The following is a 13,569-nucleotide window of genomic DNA, read 5'->3' on the forward strand; positions in this document are numbered from 1 at the left end:
TATGACTGTATTCTCTTCGCATCACCTACCTGTTGCTGGTGCTGGTGCACTTTTGGCCCCGGCGTATATGTCATCCGACTATGACTACTGCAACATGCAGTCTGTACACTGCACACAGTACATTGTACTTGGTGGAAACATGAACAATTGCCATCTGATAGCCTACTGTATTGCAGGAGAAAGAAAAAAGGAAAAAATTGGTGGAAGAGCCACAGGTAAAGAGAGAGAATAGCAGTGTAGGCATTCGCTCAACACAGTACTTTGACTCTACGGCAGCAGAAAGGCATACATGTACCGTTTTGCCGGTGATATTGGGCTCACTTGATATGGAGCCATTGGTGCCCCCCCCCCCCCCCTTCGACTCCATGAGTACAACACTCATACCAGTTACTCATACTTCATCAGAGAAATGTCTGATTCCACAAGTACAACCCTTATGGGGGTGCAAGTTTGTTCATCAGAGAAACGTCTGATTCCACGAGTACAACCCTTATGGGGGTGCGAGTTTGTTCATCAGAGAAACGTCTGATTCCACGAGTACAACCCTTATGGGGTGCGAGTTTGTTCATCAGAGAAACGTCTGATTCCACGAGTACAACCCTTATTGGGGTGCGAGTTTGTTCATCAGAGAAACGTCTGATTCCACGAGTACAACCCTTATTGGGGTGCGAGTTTGTTCATCAGAGAAACGTCTGATTCCACAAGTACAACCCTTCTGGGGGTGCGAGTTTGTTCATCAGAGAAACGTCTGATTCCACAAGTACAACCCTTATGGGGTGCGAGTTTGTTCATCAGAGAAACGTCTGATTCCACGAGTACAACCCTTATGGGGGTGCGAGTTTGTTCATCAGAGAAACGTCTGATTCCACAAGTACAACCCATATGGGGGTGCGAGTTTGTTCATCAGAGAAACGTCTCATTCCTGGATTGAAAGATTCTGCTGGGCAGAGCGGTTGTAGGGCGGCACAAAAGAAAACGCAATGCAAAGCCGTGTGTAAAAAGGTGCGGTGCATGGATATGGAAAATAGCAATGCAAAAGAACACAATTAATTAAAAAAGGTGCATGTAATGGTGGAATAGAATGACTGATGTAGAAGGACCGTCCAAAGGTAAAAAAAATGGTGACAAGCTTGTTTCGTTATCATTAGGGTAACTCATCAGACCAATGGCAGCTCTGTGTGGGAACGGTCCCTCATCAGTAAAATTTTTAAAAGTGAAAGAACGACAACAGCAGAAGTGTGAGTCTACACATGGTTGTGTGTAAGATAGTTTGATAGACACTTGGTCTTTTTCCACGCAATAAAAGGTGCGGGCCCAGTTTAGTGTCAAGTCGATGCTTAGTCCAGAGATGTTTCATCACCTTGTTTAAGCCAGTGAGACTGGGGTGGTAGGGAATGATCAATGGAGGTGTGATGTTGCGCTTAGGGCGCGTGGGCCTAGTTTTGTGGTTAATGTGTGGAGCGGCTGAGACAATTGATTGTGAATAGCCTCGCTCAACAAGTTTACTAGACAAAAACGATCTAGTGCCCAGGGACGCAGCTTCAGTTGTCGATCCTCGATTCTCTCGGATCATTTCACCGAGCGCCACCGCTTTCCACGTGTGGTTGGGGTGGGAGGAACAGGTGTGTGACGTACTGAGCAAGGTCAGATATGCGTCCAGTTCAAGGAATTCGCGTGTCGCGCTTGGCCCATTGAAAATTTATGATGTAACAGCCTCAACAGCAGATAGCTTCCTCTGAAAGAACAAGACAGTTGAGTCCGCAGCAACGGCAGGTACATAGAGGCGCCTACAGCTACAATTGTGTTAGATCGGACCAAGGAAAAGCTGATCTGGCATCGGATAGAAGCTATGACTACGCTGTAAGACTCTTGTCGGCGTTCAGGGGCGCTATCCTTCTGTACAGAAGCAGATTTTCCATGTCTCCTCTCGAAAAACTGCATGACAGTGTACATGTGTGCATGCAACACAGAAGAAGCAATCACAGTCCTATGTATAAGTAGCCCTGATGACTATCCAAAGCTGTAAACCAATCAAATTAACTTCTCCTGCAACGCACCACGCAGGCATCAATGCATTGTCAGCTGCAGTCTTCTTGAAGCATGTTCAGTATGTACACTGAGTGTGTAGAAGCAGCACCATGCCTCGGTGACCGAGGAACTGCTGTGGCTTGGAGTGCTTTCTGTGCTGGGCTTATCTGCATCAAAGAACACGTCCATGGTGAAGAAACTGCGCAAGGAGGTTGATAGCAGCATCATCAAATGGCCTGACTTTGCTTGTATGCCGTGTAGAAGGATGAAAAAAGTGCTGCTGCTATCAACTTCCATAGGCTGTTTCTTCACCAAGGGCGTGCGTCTGCAGAGATAACTCCAAGCAGAATAGGCACCCCAACTGGCCCAAGCCACAGTTCTCTGGGGTTTGGTGCTCGGTGCTGCCTCTACAGACTCATTACACATCTATGCACCTGTGCATGCTGAGCATGTTTCCAGAAGGCCACAGCTGACAATGATGATAATTGCGTGGTGCGTTGAAGTTGTCATAGAAAAGTTTGATTAGTGGAAAAGCATGATAGTGGCCTTCTACGAACGGTACATATGTGTGTGGTTGTGTATTCTTTGGTCCAGTGTATGCTGCTACATAATCATTGCAATAAAGTAGTCAGTAGTCTACCACTAGCTAGCTATCACATGTCAATGTACAATGTACATGTAGAGGCTGCTGCATATCACAGCAGTAATAGTTGGATGAAATACCCAGGGCGAGAGTGTACCAGCACCAGCAATATTTCGGTGACGCGAATAGAATACATCTTGTCCTGCATAAACTATACATAATATGTGCCGTGACGTAGGACAGTCGTGTACGTACGGTCGTCCAAATGTTTCACCGCCTACTCATCTGTTGTGTCTTTACTAATTCCTATCCTCATACTAGCTTCTCAGCAGCTCAAGTCATGCAAAAGAAAAAGAAAAATTAATATTGAAAATTCCATCCACAAAGTGAGATATAAAGGAAAATGTATTGGTTACCATGGCAACACATCCACTAAATTCAAGTTCGTATTTGGCAGGGAACCGACACACCCTTCTGAAATTAAATTTCATTTTTGTAATCAGTGGACACGCCCCCCCCCCCCCGACCTAAGATCGGCCGAAACCCCTCCCTGAGAGGGGTGGGGTAATGCAGGTGCTCGATTTTGGATTTAGCCGATGAACTATATCGCTTCGGCGATTGTTTCTATCACAAGCTGAGAGTTTTCTCTTGCAGATACACATTTTGATCGTGAGAATCGACCAAGAATTGACCGAGTTATGATTGTCTGAACGCATGAGGTCCAGGCAGATCGCGTATGTACGCGATGTACACCCTGGTTCGAGTGTGGTGACGGTCAATTTGTTCAGATTTTTCCCTTTCCAGCTCCTAATGAAATCATAATGGCATTCTTATTACGCTCATTCTGTTTCTACCAGAGGCCTACAGTACCTGAAGCACCGGATGGTAATGCCCCGATAGCCTCGTCATTAGTGGACTGGACACGTCAGCCAGCTGCAGCCAGACTGGGCTTCTCCGCTCGACACGTTGTGAAGGAGTATGCGACCAGGGCAAAAGAGATGAGGTAGGTTTCTCTACACACAATAGATTGTTCTTCAATTAAAACATACGATTATTGCAAGCAAAGGATTCTGTGCCAGGTCATATGTAATATGAGTACACATTCTCTTCTCAGTTGTAATTGTGTTTGTTTTCCTGCAAAGCCGCCATGCCGAAGGTGATGGACGCAGTGTGCTGATCGTTGTCTCAGACAACAGCCACGCAGAATCAGGTAGGATGATCTTTTTTTACATTTCCTGTCTTCTTGTGTACCCGTGTGTGTGTGTGTGTGTGTGTGTGTGTGTGTGTGCGTGCGTGTGCATGTGCATGTGCCCACACACATGTGCTGCCTGTATAATGTGCGTGTGAGTATAGGCTTCCCTGATTATTGGCCATTGGGTGGTGTAAATTGCAGAAGACTAGTTTGCAGGATCCCTTCCGATCCTTTCTGCTCTCCACCAGGAGACAAGGCGTCCTGTTTATCCCTTTCAACTGGTCACTTTGTGCGCGCGCGTGTGTATGTGAGCATGTAAATGTGCACATGTATCGTTCTGTGTTCTCTGATCAACTTCTGTATGAATGTGTTCTCTGATCAACTTCTGTATGAATGTGTTCTCTGATCAACTTCTGTATGAATGCGTTCTCTGATCAATTTCTGTATGAATGTAAAACAGAGAGGTTCCAGGCTGTCCGGTTTTCTGATGATCGCTTAGTGCGTGAAACTCTGAGTAAAAACACTTCCTCTGTCCTCCTATTGTTTGTCTGTATGAATGTGTGTACTTGATTGTCTAGTTCCAGTCCGTGAGTGCTTTAGACTGCCTGTCAACCTGTTCCGCGAGAAGATGCCCTTTTTCGCCGACTGGGACCTACGCCAGAGGCAGCCGCCTGGTGCAGGAGATGATCTCCCCTCGACTCGCTCCTCTACAGCACTAATCCAGCCACCGGCTGTTGCTGGCAAGGCCGCTGCCGCTGAGGAGCCTCAACACATCAGCGTGATATGCAACATTGAGCTGTTCACCTGGCTATTGCAGTACATACACGCTGGCAGAGAAAGTCTGAAGGATGGCACGATACTGGACAAACCCCAACTAGGTGAGTGGTTACAGTTGACCCAGTCTTAACAGAATTTAGCGGTACCTACCGTATTGTCCTGATAAACCACACTTATTAAACACCAATGTGTGTGTGTGTGTGTGTGTGTGTGTGTGCGTGCGTGCGTGCGTGTGTGTGTGTGTGTAACCTTGACTTCATGTCTACAGACCTGGATAACGTCACAGCTGTCTTGAGATCGTCACTTCACTTGAAAATGGCTGAATTAGTAAGTCCTTGGGGGTAGATGCATCTCCGTAGCTAGGATGATTTCACTCTGGATGCTTTGTCACCACCTGCGTGACCAATGTACCTTGTATTGGTATGCTTTTTAACCCTTTCCATGCCATGCCTGTTGCAACGTGCCTGGCCCATAGGTTTTTGGCCAACAATCACATTTTACAATTTTTGTCCCTGTCACACCAAATTCCTTTCTGACACCTCTGGCATATATTTGAACCACATTACAATCAAAATTATCAATGTTTTGACTGGCCATTAGCCCTTTCCCAAAGGTGCTCTTTTAATTCGCACTTAGTGCTTTTCGCGTCCCTCAAAATATGCTGAAAAAGTGTTCTTTTTTCAGTGAAAACAGGCAAAAAGTGCTCTTTTTCAGTGAAGCATAGCCATGATAGATGTTTAGATATGAACGCAAGATGAGAAATGAATACGCACTCTTCCATTTATGGGTCCTAGAAAGGCAAACCAGGAAGTAAAGTTCAAAAAACACAATGCTGTAAACAGAGGTGTCAGAAAGGAATTTGGTGTGACTGGGACAAAAATTGAAAAATGCGTTATCCCCCAAAAAAAGCGGCGTGCCAAGGCCCATTGCGATATCGAGCGCTCGGAAACGGTGATCGTATGCATGAGCAAACAGATTTTAGCACTTTTTCTGCTAAAAAAGCTCAAAAAGGGCGATATTCACCAAAAAACGCAATAAAGGGCGAAAGAAACGGGCTTTTCCAAAAAGGGTCCAAAAGGGCGAAAAAGGGCGAGCACCTTTGGGAAAGGGCTACTGGCCATTTTGATCATTTCTCAAAGACCTTTTTTGTGAGAAAAAAAGTGCGCTTCAAGAAGATTGGGTCTGCGTGCGAAGGCAAGTGGTAGATAGACATTGGAATTGATCATTCCTATAATTATAGAGAAGCATTGCACTATTGGTCAAGACCAACATGAATTCTAAATCAGGTATTGTCAACAAGAAATTCAGCTGGCGATAGATTCAAAGAACGCAAATGTGAAAATTTGTCAAAAACATATCTAGGCATAATCTCTTTCGTAAACTCTCCATTTCTTGATCTCCATTCTAGTCAACGTCACATAGTCAGAAATATATTTACAAGTTATAGGTGTCAACAACTCCATACTTGAAACAACTCTAAAAAGCTATATACTACACACTATTTACAACACGTTCACTGGAACGGTACAACTGCTGCAGAACTGTACAAGCGGCACTGTGATAAGTAATCGCGGTGGATGTGATAGGCCTTGAAGCAGGGCGACACACACAGAACAGGTTTCTGTGTGCACGTTTCGCAGTGGTAGCGAGACTACCGCCTCTGGCCATGAGATGAGCAAACAATGCAGCGGGGCTTGGCATTTGGTCTGCCGGTTGTAGACGGATTCGGAGCCAGGAAGTGACGGCCCAGCAAACGGTCATGCTTGTGGGACCAGCTTCCATATCGGGACTTCCGTCTCTGAGGAGAACAAGGCAGGCTTCCTTCAAAAGCTTGTACTGATCGAGTGCATTCGTTGGCTTGAGCCTGTAGGAAACATACGCGTTGTGAAATGCTGCTTCCACGAAATGGAGCGCCGCTTTTTGTACCATTTCCACGTCTTGCACAGAGCACTGTGAGTGGACACCATCATGTCCTTCTCGTCCACTGATCCCATCGAGACGTTGTAGTCGGCGTTGATATGCAGGCGGCAAATACGATGTCCCTGGCGGTCACGCTTCGTAGTCGTCACAATCTTTGCATTGTGCATAGTTTTTGCAAAGGTACACAACCTTATCATGTAGCTTGCCGAGCTGAATCTTGCCCTTCCGGCGACATGCGTACCGTCCTTTAGCGAGGACCAGTGTCTTCAGGTCTTGCACGAACCGCGTGACTATTGTTTTCGCTCACCATCAAAATTAATATTGTTTTACTGCCCGAAGTTCTTCTACAAGAGGTACACACTCAGCACACATAGCTGCTTGAAATCCTCATCCAACAGTTCGTTGATATGCCGTGATACGCTGCATAGTCTTGTTATATCTTTTATAGATAACATAGACAGTAGCACGGAGTCCCACACGTCGAGATCAATCGTGTCCAGTGATCTGCGTGCCACAGGATGCTGGCTCTCTACTTCATGGCCTTAATCATGCGGCGATGCGATTAGGGCGTCAGCAGGATGTAGAGCCTCTACAAGCTCAGGAATGGTTGCTGACTGCTGCAATACTGTCTCGGTGTCTGGACACTGTCCAGGATGTTCCTTTTCCATAACCAAACGTTCTACGCGCTTCGTTGCATTTGCTCGAGTTAATGGCGGAGGAAGAGATGTTGCCTTCATCTTGGCAAATGTCCGTCTTCGACCAATTCTGTAAACTAGTGACAAAAACCCACAGCGACTATGGACAGTGTCTGGTGACGTCCAAAGAATGCAATGCAGGTCCAATCCAGATGCCATGAAGTATGCAGGGTTCCGTGAGGTGCTGCTTTTAAAGATAATTCAAACAACCATTAGCGAGTGTTACTATAATATTATATTCGATGCCATTGTTTCAATTCAAAATTATTTTCGCAACCGGATAAGAAAACGAGGTTTTTCCTTTTCGGACAGAAACTTGCTTACACGTAAATTACTAATCGGAAATTCTGTCTTTGCTTTATAACATCAATGGAGTCAGGCTATCGGGCTCTGCTTACCTTTCGCCTTCAGGATGAATACCGTCTTTGTCATGAACACGCCGCAGTGCATACGAAGTTCTCTCTTCGCAACATCAAACTACGACAGTGTAAACGACTCACAAAACAGCCTCACTAAGTTCTAAAAGCCTGAGGGCCAGTATTTATATCGCGAAGGTACTGCCCACAGGACGCTAGCTGTCGCTGGAGTCTTGTCTTGTGGGATCCCGCTCGCATAGTACCACATGCACCTGTGTCATTGTCCGCAAGGTAGCGACAGAGGTCAAGCGATGTGTACCAGTTATCGGAAAAAAAATAGCCGATACCCTTTGCCCAGCAGATCACCAAGCAAATGAATCACCAATGCACCAGTCACTCCCAGGGTTGCTGTGTGCGGCAGTGGTGTAGCTGGACGACCAACATAAACTCTGGCGTTGTAGTAGTAACCTTGGTCGCAAAGCGCGAAAATCTCGACTCCGAAGTGCGACCGCTTGTTTGGAATGTATTGCTTTATTAGCCGGCCTTTGTACAGAACAAGTTGCTCGTCAATTGCAATTTCTCGCTGCGGACGGTATATACTCTGAAATTGTTTCAGAAGAAGAGTTACCAGTGGTCGGAATTTGCGGATGCAGGCATTGGGATCAGCAGTTGAGTTGTCCGCAAAATGCAAAAAATGCAGAATCAGCTCGAAGCGGTTGCGCGACATGACACCTGGGAATAGAGGCGTTTGTGACATGGAGTCGGTTGACCAGTAGTCACATATTCGGGACTTCCATACCAGACCAGTAAATCTCCAGAGCGCGAAGAATTCCTTCATTTCGCCAGCGTTGCATGCGTGCACCTGCGCTTACATCATGCGACGCGATGAATTGCTGTGCATATCGATTGGTTTCTGTCACAACCAAATAAAAAAATCTGGCTGAAGCAGTCGGATGTAGTATTCCACGCCAGCATCAACTGGAGGATAGGCCAGTACTGGCAGCAGTAAACTGTGGGGGCACATTTTCTACGAGTTGTCCACTCAGCATCATTTTTTTGCAGAATTGCTATCATCAAATTCATGCACACAACTGAAAATTTTCAACAGTTTCATCATCCTCAGAATTTCCTTCGTCTTCAGTTTCTGGAGCGTCTGCCTCAGCATTATTTACTGGCTCAGCTGCAGCAGCTTCTGCAGGATAGTCGGTGATGTTTGCTGCCGTTGGCATGCCTCCAGGATCTTCAACTCGATCGTCAGATCCATCGTCATCCGATGAGATCGCATCGTCAGGAAACCAAACTCCATCTGGTTCATTCTCGCTGTTGGAGTCCTGAAATATCTCTCCTATCGCTTCAGCGGCGCTGAGGGAACGACGGCGTCGTGACATGCAGCGCAACTGCCAAAACACTAACAGTTAGCCAATGTCAAAATAAATTGTAACCTGGAAAAAATCAAAAGAGTAAATATTTGTCAGCGGCTAGTTTGGAACTTCGCGCCGCGTGCCACGTGCTGGCATAGCACTACCACGTCTTCAGGTACGCCTGAGGCTGTGTTTACATGAGAAATTCCAACCCGGGTCGAGTTCAGCCCGGGTAAAGTCTGTACGATAGACAAAATAGGTGAGCGTTTACATGAAGACAGTTGACCCGGGTCAAATACTGATATGCCGCCAAAAGTCCACTTCTAGAGTCCTGTATGATCACGTGAATCCGTTCGCGCGAAATTTGCATATGCAGTCCGGTTCAAACCTGGCGCGAGATACACAAAGAAGTACGTTTGCACGATTTTCTTGACCCGGGTTGATTTCAACCCTCCCCTTGGGGGGAGGGTTGAAATCAACCCGGGGCGAAATTTCAACCCGGGTCAAGCGCAATGCGTCATGTATGCGCATTTTGTGCACATGGCGGGTTGAAACCTGACCCGGGTCGAACTCAACCCGGGTTGAAACGCCTCATGTAAACACAGCCTCAGTGTGTCACAAAGTCGATATGGACAGTCTAGCTGACCCTACGATCAAGGCCCATGCCCACAGGTTGTATACGCGACGATGGCCATTCAGGGTACATCTGCAGCGTCGCGTATACGCGACGCTGGCGTGCAAAGGGTTAAAGTTAGCCACGGATGATTATGTAGCCCCCCTTCTCCCGATCCCCTTTTGCTGAAATCCCTTTCAATGGTTTGTATCGCATGTAAGGACTAAAAATACAGTGCCCTAATCATAGTGTGGCTAAAATCAGACCAAATTTCGGGCTTTTTATGCCAGATCAAGACAGATATTGAAGATTAGTGGGCAAGATTTTTGTGTCAAGATGTCAAGGTAGCCTGTCCAGGCCTAACATTACATGCACACTCGTACTGCGCTCGGGTAGTGGCAGGCCTCTAACATGCACACCCCCATACTGTACTCGTGTCATGCTCGTATTGTGCTCGTGCTGTACTTCTATTGTGCTGGTGTGCAGGTAGATGAGTGCGTCTCGTTCATTCAACAGCATCTGAATGAAGTTGTGGCGACGGGTCCACAGAAGGGGACGTTTGACCATAAAATCACTACCAAGTAAGTACAGTGCGGATCGGCTATAGGGTTGTCGGCTATAGTAATAAACCTCTTATAGTGATCGTATTCTCAAATTCATTTTCGTAAACCACCCCTTTCTATACATATCGGATCGGCTATAGTAATAATCGGCTATAGTAATAATATTATATCGGCTATAATGATACGATTTCTTTGTCAAAATGATTTTATTGCGTACATTTTTCATCGGCTATAGTGATGATCATAAAACATTATACATCGTACATGTACATATATTAACGTCGCGGGGAGAAGAATGTTTCTTTCTTGCGTTTGTACACATATTGCTTCTTGGAGAAATAGTGGTCCAATGTAGACTACTGGTGTGTCCTTCGTGGCTTCGTTGCGAGGGATGTCTCAACAGCGTTCACATGCTGGTAAACATGCTCGCCCGCTCCCGACGCATGGAGGGCATTTCGTACCGTGTCTAATGCCTTGAACACCTCTGCATAGGAAGGCGAAGGTGGAGGAGGCAGAGCTTTTCCTCCATCATCCTCTTCTGCAGTTTCTTCTTCTTCTGCAAGCATCTGAACGATTGTAACGGTATCACCTGATGGTGGGCAGGCGACTGGCAGATTGTCGTCAAGCTCATTCAATTGTGTGACGTCGTTGTCCAGTTCAGGGAAGATGTGCTGTGGCTCAGCAAGTTCCGGACCCTCGACTGCTTGAAGACCTGCATGACGCCAACAGTTTCGGATTGTTGTCTGGGTAAGCAGATCCCATGCACGTTTCGCATACTGGAGGCAATGCAACATGTTAATGTTCTGCCTCAGCACTGTGGAGTTCATCACTGTCACCGTTTCGTCATCCACGAGCATTCCAATCTTTGTCAACATCTTCTTTCGGTAGTGTGACTTGAAGTTTTGGATTATACCAGCATCACAGGGCTGGATGAGGCTGGTGGTGTTAGGCAGCAGGAAGATGACCTTTATAAATCTTGAGCCGAGACTCAATGGCGTCAAATTTGTGAGCCACACAGTTGGACTCCCATTTTCCTCCAAGGACATTCGCTGGCGTTGTGTGCGCTGTAGCTATCGCTCGTGGAAGAGCAGATGGACCAATCGCAAGGAGAGGGAGTTTCGTACCGTCCATGCCAGTGGTGATGGCAAACGTCACTCTATCCTTTTGGGTCTTGCCACCCTGGAGCCGCTCGTCAGCTCTAGCCAGTGTTCGCTGGGGCAGAGCTCGCCAGAACAATCCAGTTTCGTCCATATTGAAGACTCTACCCGGATCGTGACCGACACTGGCGAAGATGCCTGGCCAGACGTGCTCGAGGTAGTGCTGCGCACTAGCAGAATCTGCGTCTCCCGATTCTCCATGTGTGTTTGCGTGAGACTATGCTGCGTTTCTTCAGAAACCGCTGCACATAGGAACGCCAAGCAATGTCGGTGGAAGGAATGGCGGAAATTTCCACCAGTTCTTGTTCCACGAGTCCATCGGATATCTGCCGACATTTGTTGATCAGCAACTCGTACGAAATCGATTTCATCTCTTTTTGCACGACATGATTCGTAGAAGGCTTCCATCCCTTTCTCCAGTACATCGCACTGTTCGACGGTTTTTCTTTCGAGTGACGGTGCCCTTCGCACCAAGCGCCATGAGGGAGTCGTGCCTCTTCATGATTGAGGAACCTGTTGGCTGCGCAATGCCGAACTTCCGAGCGATAGCTGCTCGGCTCGTCCCCGGATTCTCCTCCGCATATTTTATGATGTCCACTTTGTCGTTCACTGTGAACAACTTTCGATGAGAAGCCATTTCGACCACAATGAAACTTCCAAGGGTTCACTCATAAGCGTTCATGAATATCACAAACTAGCTTGCTTTCAGCATGATTCCGACTCTCCCTGAGCTTTATACCACTCCATGGAGGACAAAACGGCAATGAAAGGGTAGGTGTAAGTGCTAAGTGGGTATGTGTACAAGATGTGTAGTAAAAATAACCATTCGGGCGAATTCAATACGAAACTCGCGGATGTCTCCACATCACACCGTGAGCGTATCGGTAGCGTATACGGTATGGGACCTGGCACACGCGAGGAAGCTAGCTAGCTCGCATGTGCCTTCACTCTATCTAGCTCTGCACTGCGCGTACTGCACAGTCACATGCACAGCATGCTTCTGCACGCTGCACTGATTCGAATGGCACCATACACGCATGTGTCAGGCATACCTAAGTATGTATATCGCCTGTAGTAATATATCGCCTATAGTGATATTTTCACGAAAATCAAACACCAACGCTATAGCCGATCCGTACTGTACATGGGGAGAAGTGAATGATATTCTTGGCACCAAAAAAATAGAGTTTCAAATAAGTGAAGAATATCGTTGATGAGCCATAGCCAGCTAATATCCTGAAACTTAGATGCTATCACCACTGGTTGAGGAATGAAGCACAGTGCAGATGCACTCGACAGGAACAATTCTTCAAATTGTTTTAGAACCCCCAACATGTTTTAGTTGACCGCTGCCCATAGCATTTGATACATTGTCTGGATTTCCAATGATCCCACCGGGACACTTGTCTTTGCACCTGGTACTAGCGTACGGTATCCGTTGCACACCTTACTTCAACATGTTATGCTGTCTTTCCATTATGTCAGTTGCTGTCTGGTACTTGTGAAGTGAAGTCTATGGAGTGTAGGAACTATGATATTCATGAAGGAACATTGCCCGTTTGCAACCGACTGTACAGTATAGGCTGTTAGCATGCAAATTCTTACGGAATTCGTCAAATGGAAAGAGAAAAGGACCCATGTTACTACTTGTAGCTATCACTAACAGTCCACCAAGGTAACGAGCATACATACAGGAATTCGTCAAATTTATGATTCTCACGAGACTTTGATTTTCTCTTTTGTGGAGAACTGCATTTACAAACATACCTTCTAACTTTAGACAACTTCAAACAAGCTAAACCAAGGAGGCTCCAATTTACTACTATCTACCTTATAGCAAAGGACCAATGGTTTGAGTCTCGTTCCTCTTCTGCAGACATGATTTTCTTACCCTTTGTCATGCCTCGATGTGTAGGGCTCTTGTCCAAGTGCATGCATGGTGTTGCTCTGTTACATGCTGTTATCCAATGTTCTCAGACTGTGCAGAAGGCTGTCGCTGCATGATGCCCATGCGCTTAAGGACCCTGACGACCACTTGAGCAGGTAAACAAATAGTCAGGACCACCAGAGCAGTTTTTGATTGGTCTGGGGTCATACTATGCAGTACTGTCGGCGCCGAAGAACGGCCAGCCAAGAATTTCACCAAGCACTGTATACCAACGCGGTGCCTCAACTGTGCATAGACTGTAATACATGAAAATAAGAACGGTCTAGGCTAGGAGGCTGACACCCCCCCCCCCTCCCCCGTTTTTCGGCGAACGCCAGTATAGGCTTTTAGAAGCGCTCATAGAACTTTACACTCAGTTTCAAAAAGTGCTCGAGAT

The 13,569-nt window shown here is 46.5% G+C and overlaps 1 protein-coding gene across 2 annotated transcripts in view; it reads left to right on the top strand.

The window, feature by feature from the left end:
- LOC135817453 (uncharacterized) overlaps positions 1-13,569 on the top strand; it is a 51,853-nt gene that overhangs the window by 16,263 nt on the left and 22,021 nt on the right. For both annotated transcript variants that reach the window (XM_065330643.1, XM_065330644.1), the window contains exons 6-11: positions 3,469-3,614; positions 3,754-3,821; positions 4,382-4,681; positions 4,849-4,907; positions 10,012-10,106; positions 13,223-13,288. In XM_065330643.1, coding sequence (XP_065186715.1) covers positions 3,469-3,614; positions 3,754-3,821; positions 4,382-4,681; positions 4,849-4,907; positions 10,012-10,106; positions 13,223-13,288 — 734 coding nt within the window. The remainder of the gene's footprint in view (positions 1-3,468; positions 3,615-3,753; positions 3,822-4,381; positions 4,682-4,848; positions 4,908-10,011; positions 10,107-13,222; positions 13,289-13,569) is intronic.

This window comes from Sycon ciliatum, chromosome 5, assembly GCF_964019385.1.
Source record: "Sycon ciliatum chromosome 5, ocSycCili1.1, whole genome shotgun sequence".
Lineage (NCBI taxonomy): Eukaryota > Metazoa > Porifera > Calcarea > Leucosolenida > Sycettidae > Sycon > Sycon ciliatum.